This window comes from Mangifera indica, chromosome 18, assembly GCF_011075055.1.
Source record: "Mangifera indica cultivar Alphonso chromosome 18, CATAS_Mindica_2.1, whole genome shotgun sequence".
Taxonomy (NCBI): Eukaryota; Viridiplantae; Streptophyta; class Magnoliopsida; order Sapindales; family Anacardiaceae; genus Mangifera; species Mangifera indica.
Genome location: NC_058154.1, coordinates 4,349,017 through 4,369,621, shown reverse-complemented (window position 1 = coordinate 4,369,621; position 20,605 = coordinate 4,349,017). Strand labels below are relative to the sequence as shown.

At 32.0% G+C, this 20,605-nt stretch overlaps 1 protein-coding gene across 1 annotated transcript; it reads right to left on the bottom strand.

The window, feature by feature from the left end:
* Window positions 1-8,733: 8,733 nt before the first annotated feature.
* Window positions 8,734-14,249, bottom strand: LOC123202063 (calcium-dependent protein kinase 13). Its single transcript, XM_044617785.1, has 7 exons — window positions 13,099-14,249; window positions 11,948-12,091; window positions 11,674-11,826; window positions 11,009-11,124; window positions 10,730-10,897; window positions 9,419-9,649; window positions 8,734-9,328 (listed from the first exon to the last, which is right to left on the bottom strand). Exons 1-7 carry the CDS (start codon window positions 13,718-13,720, stop codon window positions 9,179-9,181), a joined length of 1,584 nt encoding a protein of 527 aa, XP_044473720.1. The 5' UTR covers window positions 13,721-14,249; the 3' UTR covers window positions 8,734-9,178.
* Window positions 14,250-20,605: the final 6,356 nt, after the last annotated feature.

Sequence of the window (20,605 nt, the reverse complement as noted above, 5' to 3'; positions counted from 1 at the left end):
AATCGCACATCTTTGTTTGTGTACAAAATTATGTATAGAAGTTATACACATAACACTACTCTTCAATTTATTGCAACATTAATAAACCATTCCATATCATTATTTTCAACAAGCCAAAGGACTATTTCCCACTCAAGTTTTGATGCGTTCCCAAAGTCACACTTATGAGATTTAAAAAACTCAAAATCTCACCTATAGGCCAACTGGGGTTAGAAGTATGGGTAAAATCATTATTTTGCTGATAGTATTAAAAAAAATATAAATTCATTACATTTTCCCTTAAATTTTTAAAAACTAACAATTTCACCCCTACCTAAAGTTTTCAAACTTTGAAAAGTCACATTTCCCCCTCCAAACCTTTAGGGTTTTTTCTTCTCCCTTTGGCCACCATCTTCGATGTTGATGACCTCTCCTCTCCATTTTAAACTAATGGCTGATGCACGAGAAGCGATTTGGAGCAGATCTTTTTATCAAATCTCTTTGTTTCGTTGTCGAAGAAAAGAGATCTGTATCTTCTCATTGACATTGAGATCTCTTTATCACCGAATCTCTTTGTCTTTGATGAAGAGATCTACTTCAAGTCATTTCCCCCTACACTAACCATTGGTTTAGGATGGCAATTGGAGTCATTGACGCTAGAAATGGTGGCCAGAAAGGTAAAGAAAAAATTTAGGGGGGAAAATATGATTTTCCAAAGTTAGAAAACTTTAAGCAGGGGTGAAGTTGTTAGTTTTTAGAACTTAGAAAAAATATAATAAATTTATATATTTTTTAATATTATTAGTAAAATGATAATTTTACCTCTGTCTTTAACAATAAAATTTAACAATAGTTAGCTCATAGGTAGGACTTTGGGTTTTTTAACATCAGCAATCACATGTGCGAGGGCACAGTATTGAGACTCGACACTAGAATAGGACACGACAACCTGTTTCTTAGTAATCTAACAAACAAGGTGCATCCAAGGAAAGCATAATCACTAGTGATAGAGCAATGTGTGGAAATATCATTAGTCAAATCGGTATTAGAGTAGGCAATAAGATGATCAATAGAGTGACATTGAAAGGTAAGGCCATGAAACAAAGAACCTTTAATATATCGAAAAATATGTTTGACTACACGCATATTTGTGTGAGTAGGTGCAGGAAGTCACTATGCTACATAATTGACAATAAAGACGATATCAAGTTGAGTGAAAGCAAGATACTATAGGCTACCAACCATACTATGATAGAGTATAGCATCTGGGTATAAATCATTATAAGTAGACAAAGATGTCTTGGAATTAACAAAAGGAATGGCACAAGGAGCACATGAGTTAAGTTAGAATTGTCGAAACAAGTCCACCATGTAACATCATTGAGATAAGTGTAAAATGGTGGACTGGCAAATAACCTCCATACCAAGAAAGAAATTAAAAGTACCCAAATCCTGATAAGCAAAAGCAACGTAAGGTGGAGATATAATCTGTAACAATCGATGCATCAGAGTCAGTTACAATTAAATCATCCATATAAACAAGTAGAATCACAACTAATGAATGAATAATTAGGGATTAGACCGATTGTTGACAAAACCAAAGTCTAGTAAAAAGGAATATAACCGATGATACCATGCTCAAGGTGCCTGTTTAAGGCCATAAATAGTCTTAACAAAATGACAAACATGAAATGGTTGACTGAGGTTTATGAACCTAAAAGGCTACTCTATAAACACTTCTTTAGTGAGATATCCGTGAAGAAATGCATATTTGACATCAAGTTGGCGTAACGACCAATCAAACATGGTAACGAGAGCAAGAATTATGTGACTAGTAGTTAATTTAATGAAAAGACTGAGTGTATTAGTAAAATCCACATCTGTCTATTGGTGAAAACCTTTGGCAACTAGATAAGTCTCATACCTCTCAATAGACCCATCTACATGGCGTTTGACCTTGTAAACCTAATGGCAATCGACCAAATTCTACTAAGGAGACAGTGAAACAAGAACCTAAGTATTGTTTTGCATAAGAGCATCATATTCTTTACTCATCGCCTAACGCCAATGAGGAAATGATTGAGCTTGCTCGAAGGTGGTCAACTCATGGAATACTGATCAATAGCATCAGCAACAAGAGCTCGAGGAAGCACATGAAAAGAAGAAGTCATGATCTCATTGATGCTCCAAAATTTAAGCTACATTAGTGGTGTCTCAAATCAATCAAATAAGGAGGCCTCCATAAATGTTAAAGTAATGAAGGTAAAACTTGAGAGCTAATAGAGGTACAGAGTAGTGGAGAGCTACTATCGCTGTGTTTCCTCTCAACAACACCATTTTTGGCAAGAGTAAAGAATAAGACAGTTGATATATTATACCATATGACTCAAACAAGGAACGAAATAATTTGTTATCAAATTCACCACACTATTCGAATGAATAATTTTAATAGAATAAGAAAGAAGCTTTTCTATCATTAGTTTAAATTTAGAAAAACAAACAATAACATTAGACTTTTTAAACATAGTATATAACCTTGTATTTCAACTAAAATCATCAAAAACAAATAAATAATAACGAAATGATGATAATGATTGGACGGGGAGCAGAACCTTAGATATCAAGGTAAAGAAGCTCAAGAGTGTTGTGAGTAGTATAAATACATTTGGTAAAAAATAAGTGATGACTTTTACTAAGAAGACAAACTTGACAGACAGATGAGGGATCCTATAAAGGACAAACACGATTAGACACAGAAGCAAAAATAGTCTTGAGTACTATAGAAGATGGATGACCAAGATGAAAATGCCAAACATTAGACGAGACATGAACAGACGAATAGATAACAATGATAAGAGGAGTCAATTGAAATAAATCGTTATTATTATGACTAGAAAGAAGAATTTGACCTGTCTGTTTATCCTTAATTAAAGAACTAAATGAGTTAAGAAGATAAACAGAATTAGTGTTAGAGGTTAGCTTATGAGTGGACAACAAATTTTTATGTAATGATGGAACATATAAAACATCATATAGAATAATCAGAGAGTGAAAAGATTTAGACAGACAAATAAACTCTTGATGTGATATTGATAATGAATAACCATTACCAACAATCAAAGAGGACATACCAATGGGTGAATGAAGAGAGGATAGGACTAAAGCATTAGGTGTCATATGATGTGTAATACTAGAGTCCAAAACCCAATTTGAATAAGAAGGATCATAAATGGACATAACGGCAAACAGAGCGCTTACAAAATCGTCTATATAAGCAAAGTTTCCTCGTTATGGACAAACACAAGCAAAGTGCTCAAGTTTATCGAAAATTTGATAAGCACTTTAAGGAAGAACACCTATTGGCATAGGGAGCAAAAAAGGTTTATATAAGGGTTAAGATTGTTGGCGAGGAGTAGATTGTCCGTGAATACCATGACCACGACCATATTTATTATGACCTCAAAAGTTACATTTGTTAGAAGACTTGGAAGAATCTGATTATTGAAAAGAGGATTAAGTAGAAACCATAGCAACAGTTGGAGGAGCCATACTAGAGAGTCTCTTCTAAAGATGCTCTTCACGAAGGAGAAAATTATAAAGTTCATTAAACGTAGTGGATGACCAAAAATGTAGAGAAGTGATGAAAGATTAGTACTCATGACCTAAACCATCAACAACGTATTCTACAAAATCAGCATTTGGAAGAAGAAAGCCAACGATAGTAAGAGAGTCAAAGAGGGAGTTAGCATCAATAAGATAATCTATCATGAACTGATCTAAAGCTTTCTAAAGTATACGTAGCTTGTCATGAATAGACCAAAGGTGGATTCCAAAAACTAAATTCAGATGACGATCAAGCAATGACTATTTTTCAGAAGTAGTGGAACAAGGTAGTAACAGAGACTGAACAAGTATGGGTGATACTGTGGATTTGATCCAAGTTAAAACCAATCTATCAGTGCACAACCAGTGAGAATGAGCCAAATTAGGAATGCCATTGAGGACTGGTGGTAGTGGTCATGCATTTGGGGCAATCAAATGTGGCAAATCGTGAATAGTAAGCACATTAAGAAATTATGACTTCCACATATGATAAGTATCACTAATATTTAGGGAAGAAAAATATGTCCTAATGTTGACCATTGTAGATAGTAGAGACATCGCAAAAGTAAATGTCAGAGTAGTAGAAGTAGTAGCAATTGATAGGAATAAAGATGAAGATCCGACGAAAATTGTAAAATCATAATGCATGGTGGGAAAAGGGGCTATCAGAGAGGAAAAATTGGGAGGTGTCCTAGAGGCTGCCATGGGAAGGTTGTCAACCAATTAGAGATGTGTCAACTATGATGAAGAAAACAATGACAAAAAATTGCACAAAAGTAGAAGTTGTGTCTGTGAAAGTGGCCAAAATAAACGACAGCAACATGAGATGAAGCTGTTGTAGTGCCAGTGGAGGAGAACACCAAAGAACCTACTTAATCTCAACGGAAAAAACAACCAACTGAGAGAGGAAGATGTGCTCGATGATGAGGCACAACAAAAGAGAAAAACACATCGTGGGATGTCAGAAGGTGGTCGGAGACAAAAGAGATGACGCTAAAAAATGTAATAGCAACCATGAAGAAGAGATTGAGGTTATGTTGTGAAATTTCAATACCTTAAGGTGGCGGCGGACAAAGCGAAAAATATTTGGGGGGAGGGGAAATTTGCCAAAGAGAAACCTTAAAGTCAGGGGGAAAACTACAGGTTTTCAACCCTTGGAAAAAAAAAAAAAAGTAATCTGGGGGGAATTAGTTTTTTTTTTAAATTGAAAAAAAAAAACTCAAAAAGTAGTCGCAAAACCTTATAAACAATACACATGCTAGAAGAGTGGAAAGCAAGGTCATACTTCCGAATACTATCAATTAACCAAAATGATTAAAAAATTAAAATTAGAGGAAAATGTTTTAACCAAAATAGAAATGTTAATGATAGAATCTTCTGAAAGCGAATCTTCTGAAAAAGAAACATCAGACTCAAGTATCCAAATCAATGAGATCAAAGGCTCAAATGAAAACGAAATAAATATTTTAATAAAAGATTAAGAATTTCTTCTAAAAGTTGTAAATAAAATTAAAGATCCTAACCTTTGAAAATAATATTTAGAAAAACTAAAATCAACAATTAATAAACCTGAAAAGACAATAGAAATTCATAACGCTTATAGTTTGAAATATATTCTCGATAAATTTGAAAAACATGACAAGAAGAAACCAACACTAGAAGATTTGACGAGAAATGCAACAAATTAAATAAAAAATTAGGGAACTAAAAGAACAACAAAAGATTAATTCACAAATGATTAATTCATCAAGGAAAGGAAAAGAAAAAATAGATGACTCAGAATTTGAACAAGAATAAGAAGAAGAAACTCAAGAAGATTTTCTAAATATGCTAACACAAATATCATACCACAAATGGCATGTAAGAATAAAAATTGTAATAAATGATGAATTTTTTTTAAACACAATCACTCTGTTTAATACATGAGCAAATTTAAATTATATTCAGGAATGATTAATTCCTACAAAATATTATGAAAAACTCTTGAATTAGTAAGATCAGCCAATGGTTCAAAATTTTACATCCAATATAAGTTAATAGATGCCCAAGTTTGTAATAAAGGACAAATGGTTAATTCATTGAGGAAAGGAAAAGAAAAAATAGATGACTGTGAATTTGAACCAAAAGACAAAGCAACTCAAGAAGATTTTCTGAATATGTTAACACAAATATCATACCAAAAATGGCATGTAAGAATAAAAATTGTAATAAATGATGAGTTTATTTTAAACACAATCGCTTTGTTTGATATAGACGCATATTTAAATTGTATTCAAGAATGATTAATTCCTACAAAATATTATAAAAAAAAACTTTTGAATTAGTAAGATTAGTTAATAGATCAAAACTTCACATCCAATATAAGTTAATAGATGTCAAAATCTATAATAAAGGAATTTGCCTCAAAACAAATTTCGTTTTAGTGAAAAATTTATTAAGAATGATTATTTTAAGAATATCTTTTATAGAATTAATAAAACATTTCATAGTTGATGATATTGGAATTAAAACCAAAACTTCACATCCAATGTAAGTTAACAGATGTCAAAGTCTATAATAAAGGAATTTGCCTCAAAACAACTTTTGTCCTAATATAAAATTTATTAAAAACGATAATTTTAGGAACATCTTTTATAGAATTAATAAAACCTTTCATAGTTGATGATATTGGAATTAAAACCAATATTATGAAAGAAGAAATAATTTTTAAATTTACCTATAAGCCAATAACACGAAATATTAACTTTCTCTAAAAAATTTCTACTAAAAAAAAAGAGGTAAATAATATTACCCAAAATTTAAAATATATATATATATATATAAGATACCTCAAAGATGAATTAAAACAACCAAAAAAAGTTTAATAAAAAATTTTTAATTTAAAAAAAAAATTGGAAATCAAATATGTTCAAATATTCTAAATGCTTTTAGGAAAATTCTTTTGATGAAAATGATATCCCCACAATAACCAGACCAATTCAAATGAATATTGAATTAGAAGAATATTGTAAAAATGAAATTAATGATTTACCACAAAAGAAATTAATAAGAGCAAGTAAGTCTCAATGGTGTTACTAAACTTTCTCTATGTAAAAATCATATTGAATTAGAAAGAGAAGTTCCTAAACTACCAATAAATTATAAACTTTTAAACAAAGTCTTAAAATGATAAGATATCCAATACCAAATAAAAGGGACTTATTATAAAAATTGTATCATGCTAAAGTATTCTTAAAATTTGACATAAAATTTAATTCCTGACAAATATAAATTGACCAAAAATAATAGATATCAGATTGCACTTACGGTACCGTTTTACATTTATTCAGATATGTTCTGGTTCACAATTCTCAGCTTCATCATGCTTTACGCCATCCAGGAATCAACGCTACACTCCCTTTTAGCCACAACAATTTACAGGCTTAAACCAAATCCAGACATTTTTCAGATATATAATGAGTCTTTATTATGCTGCTATTTCCTCGTTCGTCACAACTTATTATAACATATTTTATTTATCACTTTGTAGATATTATTTTCAACATCAACTTATAATTTTTTTTGTTTGTTCTTAGAGCACATTTAATTTAAAATAATATTAATTAAGTTACACAGTGGAAAGAGCTAAGATATGCTTATTATGAGGTGTGAGCACCTGTTTTCTGATAAAATATGGCATTCACTTGCTCTTGACTCCTCAAACACTTCAGTTGCTGCTGTTCTCCACTAGAGGATTATTACTGTAACTAGATTAGGGTAATATTACTTTGATAATCTTCTTTTATTATTAGTGAAATAATTAATACCCTTGATTTCTGTTTCTTCATTAGGTGAGGCAATTATACGAACAGAAAGATCTTTCAAAAATATTTGAGGTTGTAGCGAGATTTATAATGTTGCGATTAGAAGTAATAGAATTATTACTGCTTATTTTTTATTTATGTTTTCTATTCCCTCTATGTTTTATTTCGTACTTGACTAAATTTCTTGACTGTTTTTTTGCCCATGCAGATTGCTAAATGGCACAAACATACAAATTCATGCAAGTTTTGGCAGAAATATTTAGTGCACTAGCTAGCTAGCTACCTAACTGTATATATGATAAGTGCTAAATGAATATAATAAATCAAAGTTTTACTTTAATTTATAGAGACAATTACAAGTGTTAAGTGTAGTGGAGTTGTCGATCATCATCAAGTCACTGCAATATCTATGTGAAAGCACATGACAATACGAGTATTTGAGGTAAAATCAGCAGAAAGAGCCTAACCCCTCAGTGCAAAAGTCTATGTTGACAGAATGTGAACAAACAAGTTTTACAAGTAACATCGACATCAATTCAATATTGATTCACCAATTGAAAGCTATAGCCCCACAGAAGATAGCGCAGCAAAAATTGTCTCAATTCATGTAACTAATTACCAGCATTCCCTTCATTAGATTGATGGTCGCACTAATACTACTAATATTACCATAGCTAGCAGATCAATTAAGTGAACTGATTAACCCTTGAAATAGGTAGCTGAATTTTGAAGTTTCTGCATTGCTGCCAAATCCACGGGAAAAAAGATGGGTTACAGTGATAGAGTTGTTGTGATTTCATTTTATTACAAATGTCAAGGGTGGTATACATTATTGGTGATGATGACAACTACTCCTCCTCAGAGAACGAGCTGCCAACTAAAATATAGTCCTCTTTGGATGATAATGGTGTAAATTTATACATGAATATATATTTGGCCACGCCCCTTAACCTCTTTGTGCTTTAATAATACCATATGCGGTTCAGTTTTCTTCATCATGCCATTTTAAGCTAATTTTAGCAGACCAGGTGGCTGAACCTTTCATCTTACCCTTTTACTTAATTAAACAGATCATGCAATTTGTTAATACTTTTATCATTAGTTTTAAAACCACTTAATCATGTGATAACATATATTAATAATACTCATTATTAATACACATCTGCCCCTGCCCTTGCCCCTGCCCCTGCCCCTGCCCTGCCCAGTTCCAGGATCCAGTCAGACTTAAAACTCCGCTAAGCCTAACTCCACAAAGCTAACCATCTGCATTTTGTTTCTAATGTCTGATAGCAAAATAAACCTAATCTTCTTTCACATTTTAAAGAATCAAACAACTCAACTCCACCTGTAATGAGAAAAGGTTAAATTGCAAATAAGCATTTAGTAACTGTAGCATTAGATGATTTTACTACACTTTAAGGAAAAAGCAGGTGCAGACACTAGCATCGCCATATTTCTTGAACAACAATATACTACAGAACTACATAGTTCAGTTCACACTCCCATACTTTGAACAGAAAATGATTATCCCAGGTTGCCGCAGTAAAGAAGAGCATAATCACAAGTGGTGTATCACGGCTGCAAGGTTTCTACACAGATTAAATACTTGAAGAAAAGATGGACTAGTTATTTTCAGCCCTCCATCATTCTTGTAAACCACCAATCAAAAGTATCACAGATAATCAGGGATCCCACAAATAACCACAAAAGAAGGAAGCAGTAGGTCCACGATGCATGGGAAGTGTTGGAACTTTAAGTTGATTAAATGAACACAGCCTACAAATACATACATCCTACTCACTCCCCAAATTTATAGAACCATCTTTCATCAACTTTATGCTCAGACTGTTAAATCTTCCTCTCGAGTAGTGGCGAGAAGCCTTTCTCCAATCAGTTCCTGTTTTCATCATGGCCACAAATTCATCATAGCTAATTCGTCCATCCTGCATTTGAAAAAATACAATCATGTCAGTCAGATACAGAACTGCAAATCAAAAAGATATACAAATGCAAGAAAAAAATTGGATCTTCACCTTGTCCATGTCTACTTCTTGGAAAATGTCATTTGCAACATCAGTACAATCATCTGCTCCATCTTCCATCAAGGCATCACGCAGCTCATCAGGCTCAATGAAGCCATTACCATCCTTGTCAAAGTAGGAGAAGGCCTTGCGAAGATGCTCATCATTAGCCATTCTCTGTAGATGGAGATAAACAGCAACAAATTCACCATAATCAAGTGTTCCTTTCCCATTGGTATCGACCTGTTACCAAACACATCCCAATCAACAAAAAAGCATGGGGAGCCTTTCAAAATTGATTTATATTGCAAGGAAAGGTATTATAGAATGAAGACAAAACTGAGGCCAATGAGTAGGCTATCTCTCCACTCACTAAAATCACAGAAAAATGAGTAACTTGATAATGCTTCTTTAAACATAGCAGACGTCCTCTATTAATGAGCATCCAGTGATTTCCATACCACAACACTAAAATCACAGAAAAATAATTTGAGTAACTTGATAATGCTTCATTAAACATAGCAGATGTCCTCTATTAAAAAGCATATAGTGATTTCCATACCACAATGTTACATATCTTTCATCATCCATCACATGGCCCTTTGGAACTTAGATCTTGTCCCCTAAACAGAAGAATAATAATATACTCATAAAGTTAAGATCCCAACTCTGTATCTTCACTAACATGACTATTAATGTAGTAGCACCTTATTAATTGTAGGAATTTTATATCACTTATCACATCATCCTATGATGAAAATGGTGTTTCCACCTTAGCGAACATATCAGTTGGGATATATATTAAGGATCAAAATTTCTTAAGTGTAATACAACTCCAAATGGAATATCTAATTAGCACTTTCAAGTCTATTCACATTGTAAAACTGTCACTGGAACAAACATATGCATCAACAATTTATCAATGATTATGAACTAAAGAAGCCAAGAGCAGTAAAAAATTATCAGGAACACAGACTGGACCATAGTCTCATTGTATAATGTAACAGATCAGGTAAACAATTTTGCATAGCTCAAAGACACAAGGATGGGATCCGTACAAGCGCAAAACGAGTACGATTTAACAACATGAAGAAACCTAGTTATCTTAGTAAACTTATCATAGCCCTTGCAGTCAAATATTGCCCTATTTTATCAATTACCAGTACCTAATATCTGACTAAATATGATAATGAAAAATTATGTGGGACCTCTTCAATAGGACAAAATGTTTAAATAGAAAAAATATAGATTTTGAGCATATTTGTTTATGTCAATCTGGTGCCTGTGGATGGAAGAGAATATGTAAAGAAAATGAGCACTCACAGCTTCAATAAGCATCTGAACTTCAGATTCTGCAAGCTGGGAGCCCAAATTTCTAAGGCCAGATTTCAACTCCTCAATTGAAACAATTCCATCATTATCACTGTCCATCTTCTTGAACATCTCTCTGATGTCTTCAACTTCCTCAATGGACAAGAAATCAGCAATAACCTAATCGAAAGAAATTTTTAAAATAATTATGTGAATTAAGTAATATATACATCAAATAGAAAAGGAGAGGGAAAAAAAGGCCTAAAGACGAAAACTTAGAAGTCAACCAACCCTGAGAACTTTTCTTTTGAATCTGTTCATCATTGAAAATTGCTTGAGCCTTGACTTGACAACATCTCCAAGAGGAATATTTGGAGCTTTTTTAGCATTTTGTAGCCAAGGATGCTCTGCAAAAGGAGAGCATAGACACATAAGGCAACATAAAAATCAAGACTTACAATGCATGTTTAAATTTAACAGCCAGCAAAATCTGACATATAACCAGGATATAATTACCAATCCCTAATATAATGCACCATTTACTTCTAAAGGAGACTATCACTCAACATTGAGATTGAAAAAAGTATTGGAATATTAAACCAGATTACAATTACAGATGCAAGATTGTAAGCCTAGTTTGCTAGGTGATACTATAATGTTCGATGCTGATATAAGGTCTCCAAAATGCTGGAAATTCACAGGTGTGATGCAGTATTATTGCAAATTAGACTGCAGCATTTTTCTCACAGGTAAGATATCAACCTAGGACAACTCCCAACACTGTGCCACTCTTTCACAACCAAATTCAGAGCCCAAGGCACAAGGTAGCATGTAGATTAGCAGAAGGTAATGCAACCTACACCAAATTCCAAACAGGAAACACAAGAACAAACAGCATGCATTGTTGTACATAAAATAGAAAACAACCAAATACAGTGCAAAATATATGCATCTACCAAGCACTTGCTTCGCAGTTAGTCGAAGCTTTGGATCGGGTTCCAGCATTTGTCTAACTAGACTCTTGGCACTTTCTGAAATATTTGGCCATGGATCCCTTTTAAAATCTATTAGCCCCCGAAGAATAGCCTGTGCTACCCCTTGTTCAGATTCTGCATGAAAGCATACTTTAGGTCAATGGAAAAATAAATACAAAAAACAGTAGTAAAAAATTGCTGCCATACTCTCCATAAAGAAGGATAAAAAAATATAGAGATCAAAGTACATGCTTACCAGCCCAAAATGGAGGAACCCCACACAGCAAAATATAAAGGATAACTCCAGCACTCCATATATCAATTTCCGGTCCATAATTTCGCTTGAGCACCTCAGGAGCCATGTAATATGGACTTCCAACAATTTCCGAAAACCTCTCACCTGGAAATTGCAACAATTTTAGCAAACATCAGCACTCTCAAAGAAAAGAATACACATACTCAAGAAGAATGAAATCAAGGATGTAAAAATTGTAGTCACACAAACATCACGCTAGAAGTAAAGCTTTTGCTTCACTATTTCATCCTTCCCAAACAGGCCACCTGCTTCTTTCTTCACGCAACCTACCAAACATGATGTACTTACAACCTAGAAATCATCAAAAGAACAAGAGAGAGAGAAACTACAAAACAAAGATTCAAACTTATGGCTCTGAAAATGATCTGGTGAACTCTGGTACAGAATGTGACCGAAAAATATGAATGTAACCACATCATAAAAGTACATTGGCAAAAGGAATTATGGATCCATCTACAAACCTCAAATTCCAATTGGTTTTTGCACCCTTATACCGAGGGAGAACCATCTAATTTCACTCAAATTGCTCTGCTAGGCTGGTTCAACAGTTTACCATAGCATAGGAAACAGAGTTTGTTTCAGCTGATCAAAAATCACTTGAGGGTTCAATCAAGTCTAATTATGCAAAGAAAACCAAATCACTAGCTCTTTGTTACAAAGATCTTCAAGCAAACTTTCTAGAACACGCCAAACAGCCGCTGGTGAACATGTGAAATCACTATGGTCAACAAGATGATTTTATAAACATCAAATAACATGTTTCCATTGTATCTTTCATTTCTCTGTTCTTCATTAGTGTCATAATGTCCGGTTCAATCTTATTAGTAAGTTGCAACAATAATCATCCATTTCAATTTTTATCCTACATCACTCTCTCACTTAATATAACTAGCCACAAAGCTGGCAAACTCTCAGTCCCCACATTTACAAAACCCCAGACTCGTCGAGTTCAAGCGTGTCCACAGAACTTAAACACAAGCCAATTCCACAGCAGATAATAATAATAGCATTGAGTTCAATACCAAGACACATGTTATGTCATAATTATATAATATATATGAAACAACCAAAAAATTTTATAAGAAACTCACCAGGCTTGAAGAATATGGAGAGTCCGAAATCGATAGCCTTCAAGGGCGAATTCTCCTTCTTATTTGCGAACAAAAAATTCTCAGGCTTCAAGTCTCTATGAATCACCCCATGCTTGTGACATAACTGCACAACTTCCACAATCGTTCTGGTAACCGCGGCGGCGGCTCTTTCCGTATAATGGCCTCTCGCAACAATCCGATCAAAAAGCTCTCCACCCTCACACAACTCCATTACTAAGTGCACCGCATTGTCGTCCTCACACGCCTCCTTCAAGCTCACAATACTCGAATTCTTCGGCAAATGCTTCATTATTGCTACTTCACGTCTCACATCTTCGATATCAACGGCCGTTCGCAATTTCCGCTTGGATATTGATTTACAAGCCAGCAATTCACGCGTCTCTCGCTCGATACAGAGATACGTGACGCCGAACTCACCGCGGCCCAGCTCACGGTCCACTAAGTACCTATCTTCGATGTTCTCTTTTGGGACTCCGTGTAACACAGTGATAGGTTGTTTCTTGTTGGCGTATGAGTCTTTGCGACTGTGATCTTGACCGGAAAAGCTCGATTTAACGTCTTCTCTGGCAACGGCCGCCGGAGATCTGCAGCAATTCCCCATTGGCTAGCTGATTTTGTACGGATCTAGTAAGTACAAGCCCTAACCAAATCTGAGTAGTTAGGGTTTCACATTATAGTGAGAAATGAGTAGAAGAAGAATTCAAGTAAAAGAGAGAGAACAGAGACGGTTTTGAAGAGAGTAAGAGTGTTTTTTTTAAAATGAAAATTATATTTAATTTTATAATTACTTTAACTCAGTTTGGAATATCTTATCGTCTTGTTTAGGCCTGTGAGTTTTGTCGGGTAATCGAGAAGGTTCAAAGGTCGGAACGGGACGGGAACAACAACAGAGGAGCGAGGGGAGAGAAGAGACAGAATGAAAACCATTTTCTTTCATTAAAATATTAGTTTTTATTCATTACAGAAGAATAAACGAAATTTGATAATAATTGTTGTTAAAGGGTACAGAAAGCATAATAAAATAAACAAGAAAAGATGCTATTTGTTGTGTCTTTAATTTGCAAAAGATTTGAAATTAAGGGAGAGCTGTTGTCTGTCTCTCATCAAATCTTTGTGGATTAGGCTAAGTGGGACAACCAGGCCCAGCTTAGTGGTTTGCATTTTGAGTGTTAATTTGATTAGCTGTAGCACAAACCTAATCATGGTATTCTATTCTATTCATTTCATTTCATTTCATTTCTCAGAAAGTGTAGCAGGCCCAGTTTGACTGGAGAAGAGATATATAATAATAAGTTGGCGTTCGATTGCTTATTATATATACTTGTTGTGTTGAGCAGACAGCGTGCCAGTGGTAACTCATGACCGTCCTTCTCCATCAGAAAAGAGGGGAGCAGGCAGGCTGTTGTAACAAGGAACATTTATGAAGAATACCCCTTTTTTTTATTTTTCACCTCAAAGTAATGAATTGAATACAATACAACAGAGAAGAGAACATGATCGACAACAGACAACCCCACTTAATATTGGCAACTTCTCAGCCTTATGGCCCATTTCTCATTAATAATAATAATAATAATAATACAGCTTTTGAGCAGCGGTATTGTGAAGATTGTATTGTATGGGGAAAGTGAAGAAATAAAGACTGTATATGTTGAAACATCTTTTGTATGTGCTATGTTTACACTTAATATACAATTTTTATTTATTTTGTAAATTTGACTAACAAAACAACAATCTTATCAAACTGGAAATGAAGGCATTGTATGGTGTGGTGTGGTGATGCAATGGCCATCGCATCATCTTTCCTACTTCAACATATGTAAACATGGCAGTCATTGCTGACCATTCAATTAATCAGAACAATCCACGGCTTCTAACCAATTTCCCATTTCTCGTTCACCTTTTTAAATGCATAATGCCGGCAGGATACAACGTAGGTCAATCATAGTGTAAACAAACTTAAGAATTAGGAAGAAAGACTTCATTCAATACAATATTCCAATCCTTTTAATTGATCCTAATTAAATTAATTAAGATTTACATTAATTCATATATATAATTCATGTGTTCTCCCAAACCGTTCTTAAATTGTAAAATTTTGTCTAACACCCGACATAGTAAATACATAAACTAAAATAAACGATACATGAATTATATAGATATAATATCGTAAAGTGTGAAAAATACGTTCATAAAAATATATTCACAAAATTTGGATATGTGAAAAATATAAAACTTGTGTATACAAGTTTAATATGAGTCATCGTTAAAAATACATTAAAATATATTATAATATTAACCCTAATTTTAGCACTTTCATGGAATATCTAGTTAAAATCAACATAACATTTTAAATTTATTGCGTATGTAAATGGAATTTCACAAAAATTAGCTTACTTAATGGAATTCATTTAAGTCATAGTGGCTGCATTATTGTGCTAGAGAAAAAAAGTCTTGATGAAGATGGAAAAGTGAAGAAGAACATTCAATGCTCTTTATGCAATTAAGTTAAATTGTATAATAAATAGCTTGAAAGAGTTGGTGAAAATTTTTTTATTGTAGCTTTCTTATATTTCTCTTATTATCAAACAATCTCAACTAAATAAATCTTCAATCTTGTTATTTGTAAATTATTTCAATTATATTTTTAACACGTTATCAGTATGATCAACTCAAGTATATTTTACTCTTAATTATCTTTCAATTATGTTATTATTTTATTTGTTTATTGCAAATATAGATATTTCAATTATGATATTGTTCTATTTGTAAAATACAAACTATTGATGTTTTAATTATTGTTATCTTCTATTTTATTTTTTATTTATGTTTATATTATATTTGCAACCCAAAGTTTGCAAAACCATGAATCTGAACCTGAAGTTTTAAATATCATAAATCTGAATCCGAAGTCTTAAATATTATTTTAATCTGAAGTTTATCAAATCATGAATATCATTTGTAATATAAAGTTTACAAAAATTTGAATCTAGACCAGAAATCCTTAATATCATTTGAATATTTATTTTTATTATAATAATTGTATTTGATTTGTAATATGTAGTTTGTAAAATCGTGAGAATATATATATGAGCCTAAAGTCCCAAGTTTCATCAAAGTATTTATTTTTATAATAACTATATCATATTTGCAACTTGAAGTTAAATTGTGAAAAATATGAATTTGAAGTTCAAAATATAAACAAAATACATATTATAATATTTCGAATACTAATTACAAAACCAAAAGTTTTGTAAATATAGGATAATATATAGACATGAAGTCTCCAAAAATTAATCCCAATGTTTCCCCTACAAAACCAATTGTCTTGTAAATATTAAATAATATTTGAACATGAAATTTCAAAGATTAATCTCAATATATTCTTCACAAAACCAGAAGTTTTGTGAATATGAACAATATTTGAACTAAAGTTCCTTAAATTAGATGGATAATAATAAATAAGTTTTTTACACGACTCTCCACCTTGAATATATGAGTCTTGAAAAATTGATTAAATAAAATATCCCAAAAGGATAAATACAATAATACTATTTTTTCGGCGTCACATCCCTAAAGAATTGCAAGTCAAATATATGGATATAATAATAGGTCTATTAAATTTGTGAAAAAATTTTAAAGATAAATTTGAACATTAGATTCAATAACACTTCCAATAACTCTCTAATTTAGTACAACTTTGTGATGTTTCAGAACTTTTCCCTTATTGAAATAATGTGAAAGAGAAAATATTCTTTATCTTTTATTTTTTTTATAATAATATGCTCATGTAGTAAAGATATCAAGAAAAGAAATTATGAATTAATATTTTTTCGTTAATAAAAACCATCAAACACACCTTACAAGTATTGTATCATTCTCTGAAGTAAACGTAACTACCAAAAATAGTTATCATAAGTGTGAACAAGATCATGGGTGAAATAATTTTCAATCTGAAGATGGTTATAATAGAAAATCTTAGTCATACCATCAAAAGTGGACTAAGACTAAAACGAAATAAAAAATATTACAGAGTAAACTACAAAACAATAGACGTGGTCATAAATGTCATTGATTGTGTACTTGTAGTATACACAAACATTAGGTGGATCTATATTAAGCATCCATAAGAATTGAATTTTTGATGATGATTTAGATCCTATCAATCTAATAAATCTTGAATAGTGACATGAATGCCTAAGATTTTTAAAATTAAAATCCATCATATATAATTATTTTGGAGCCATGAATATTATATTGTATTTTATTATCATGTTCTCCTTCCTTTTAAGATTTTGTGTATGTTATGATTAACATAATTTTTAAATGAAAGGATATAGACTCCAAAAATTAAAGCGTTGACTTCAAAAGTTGATGATGGAGATATGTGTTTCATTGATAGTATAGCAACGCACACAATTCTCAAGGAAATGAAATGTTTCTCAACTTTAGCACTAATTGAAGCTCAAGTAAACACTATATCAAAATCAATAAATCTTATTAAAGACTCCAAAGAGCCAAGCATCAATGATGCATTATATTCAAGTAAATTTAGAAGAAATCTACTTAGTTTTAAAGATATAAGAAATAATGGTTATCACACTGAAACTATGAGTGAAAATGGTGCAAAATTCATTTGTTTAACGTACACAAAATCTGGATTGTATTATATAATCATAAAGGCAATTGAAATCTACACAGTATCGAACCAAAGGTTCTCTAATCCAAAAGTTTTTATGTATTAGCATGATCGTCTAGGTTACCTAGGATCTACAATGATGCATAGAATTATTAAAAATTCATATAGACATACATTAAAAAAATCATAAAACTTGATTATTGAGTGAAAAATTACACACCCCCCATTTTCAAGGCAAATTAATAATAAGACTATCTCTCTCAAAAATTGGAGTTGAATCTTCATCATTTTTACAAAAGATTCAAAGGGACATATGTGAACTTATTCATCCAACAGGTAGGCCATTTTGTAATTTTATGGCTTAATTAACGCATCTGCACGATGATCTCATGTTTGTTTATTATCAATTCGAAATGTTGCATTTGCTAAACTGTTAACACAAATTATCAAATTACAAAAAACATTTCGCAGACTATTCGATCAAGTCAATAGGTTAGATAATATTGGCTAATTTACATTCAAGACATTTGATAATTATTGCATGTCTATGAGAATTGATGTTGACTATCTAGTCATGCATGTCCACACCTATAATAGATTAGTTGAGTCTCTTCTCACACTATTTCAAGTAATTACACGTACTTTATTATTAATAACTCAATTACCAACTTCTATATAGGGACATGTTATATTACATGTTGCAATATTAATTCACTTGTGACATTCCTCTTATCATTAATATTCTCCTTTATAATTGGTTCTTTGTCACTAACCTGATATATTTCATTTAAGGATGTTTAGTTGTGTTGTATATATCCTTATTATGTTTCTTCAATGCACAAAAATGAGACCCTAATATCGTTTGAGAATATATGTTAGATATAATTTATCATCTATTACCAGATATCTGAAACCATTAACAAGTGATTTATTTACTGTGTGATTTATAAATTATCACTTTGATGAAACTGTTGACTCAAAGAGTCATTATGCTCTTATTTTGATGATAACAAATTAATATGTCCCTAAACACATTAACTAATGATTTTACTTGAGTGTGAACTTAGATTGCAAGAATTTATCTAATACACTTAAAGGAGTTTCAAGATGGAAATGAAATAAAAGACTCAATTGAAGAATTCTTGAATATTTGAAGAAAAACTCAAGTTTTAGGTAGATATATTTGTAATTTGGAGCATTCATTTTGATTAGAATATTTATTTGAATGGGATAACTCACTTGCAAACTCATTCTCATATCTTTCACATTTTGGGTTAAAATGTCATTTTTCAAACTTATTGGGTTAAGCGAATTTTTTCACCAAAGTTTATTAATTCATTTAAAATGATGAATTTTTGTAAACTACATTTTCATATCTTAAAGTTGGTGTTGAAAGAATTTTCAAAAATGGGTTAAATTGTCACTTTTCAAAGTTTTAGGGGTCAAAATTTTTTTCAAAATTTAGGGGGTAAAATGTAATAAAATTTGGTTGACCGAATTTAACCAACCGAATTCTTCGATGGCAACTTCTGAATTGTCTAGAAGCCATGTATTTTGGCTTTCAAAAATTCGGTTAACCAAACTAAATCTGGTCGACCGAATTTTGGTTTAAACCTTCTAACGGCTAGTGCCACATAGGCACCATGGGAGTGTCACGTCACATTTGGTTGATCGAATTACATCTGATCGATCAAATTGTGTGTTTTTTGGAAAACTAAAACAGCTAGTCTTTGTGCACAACGGTAACTTTCCTCATTTTCCCCTATATAAACCCAATCAAATTCATTCGAAAAGAACTTTTTCCACAAAAAACTTTCATATATTTGAGAACAAATTAGTTTTGAGCTATTCACTTACAAATTCTCTTCTCTAATCAAAACTCTTGCTCATATACTTTGTAATTTCATTTGTATTAGGTTGTATTAAGCTTAACTTTCATATACACTCTTTGAGAGAGATCATACTTTGAATTCATACTAAAATTCGTACTATAAAAGAGTGAGGTTCACTCTTGGAGAGATTAGAAAATTTCTAGTGAGAGAAATTGAGCTTTAACACTTGTAAAGGTTAATAGCACCTTGGAAGCTATTTTGTTGTGAAGAAAAGCTTGGTTGAGTTTTTGGTCAACCAAAGATTAGTAGAATACTCCAAGGGAGAAAGCTTGGAGGAGTGGACGTAGGCCGAGTTGAGCTGAACCATTATATATCGCGTGTTTGATTTTCTCTTCCCTTTAACTCATACTTTATATTATGTTATTTTGATTGTATTGATTATTTGAAATATTTTTGTTATTCTCATAAATTGGATTAAAAATAGGCAATATTCATTGATTTGAATAAATTTTTTTAATTCTCTAATTTGGTAAAGATTGTTTTAAATTACCTAATTCACCCCCCTCTTAGGTCATTTGATCTTACAGAAACAACATTCTCATCTTTAAAGGAAAAGAAAATACCTCCTGAAATTAGGTATGTACTTATTTGGTACATACCTGTCATATCTCATCTAGATTCTCGTATATCTCAAAGTGAAACTGAAGTGCAGAAGATAATGCGTTTACAAATTATTGTCAACCAAATACTTAATGCATTTGTAGATACGACAAAAGTAACAAGCTCACATGTTCCTTCTGTCAAACATCAACAAGAATTAATGTGATCGTTGAATAGTCTATTTGAGTTGTGACTGATCATTCTACTACATAACAAAAGTGTGGTAAACTTGTTGGATCGAAAGATAGTGTTCCTAAAAAAAGAAAAGTAAATAATCAAACAAATATCAATTATGATGATCTTAAAATGAATGAAAAATTCACATTCTCTAATAATCTTCTAGAATATGTTATAG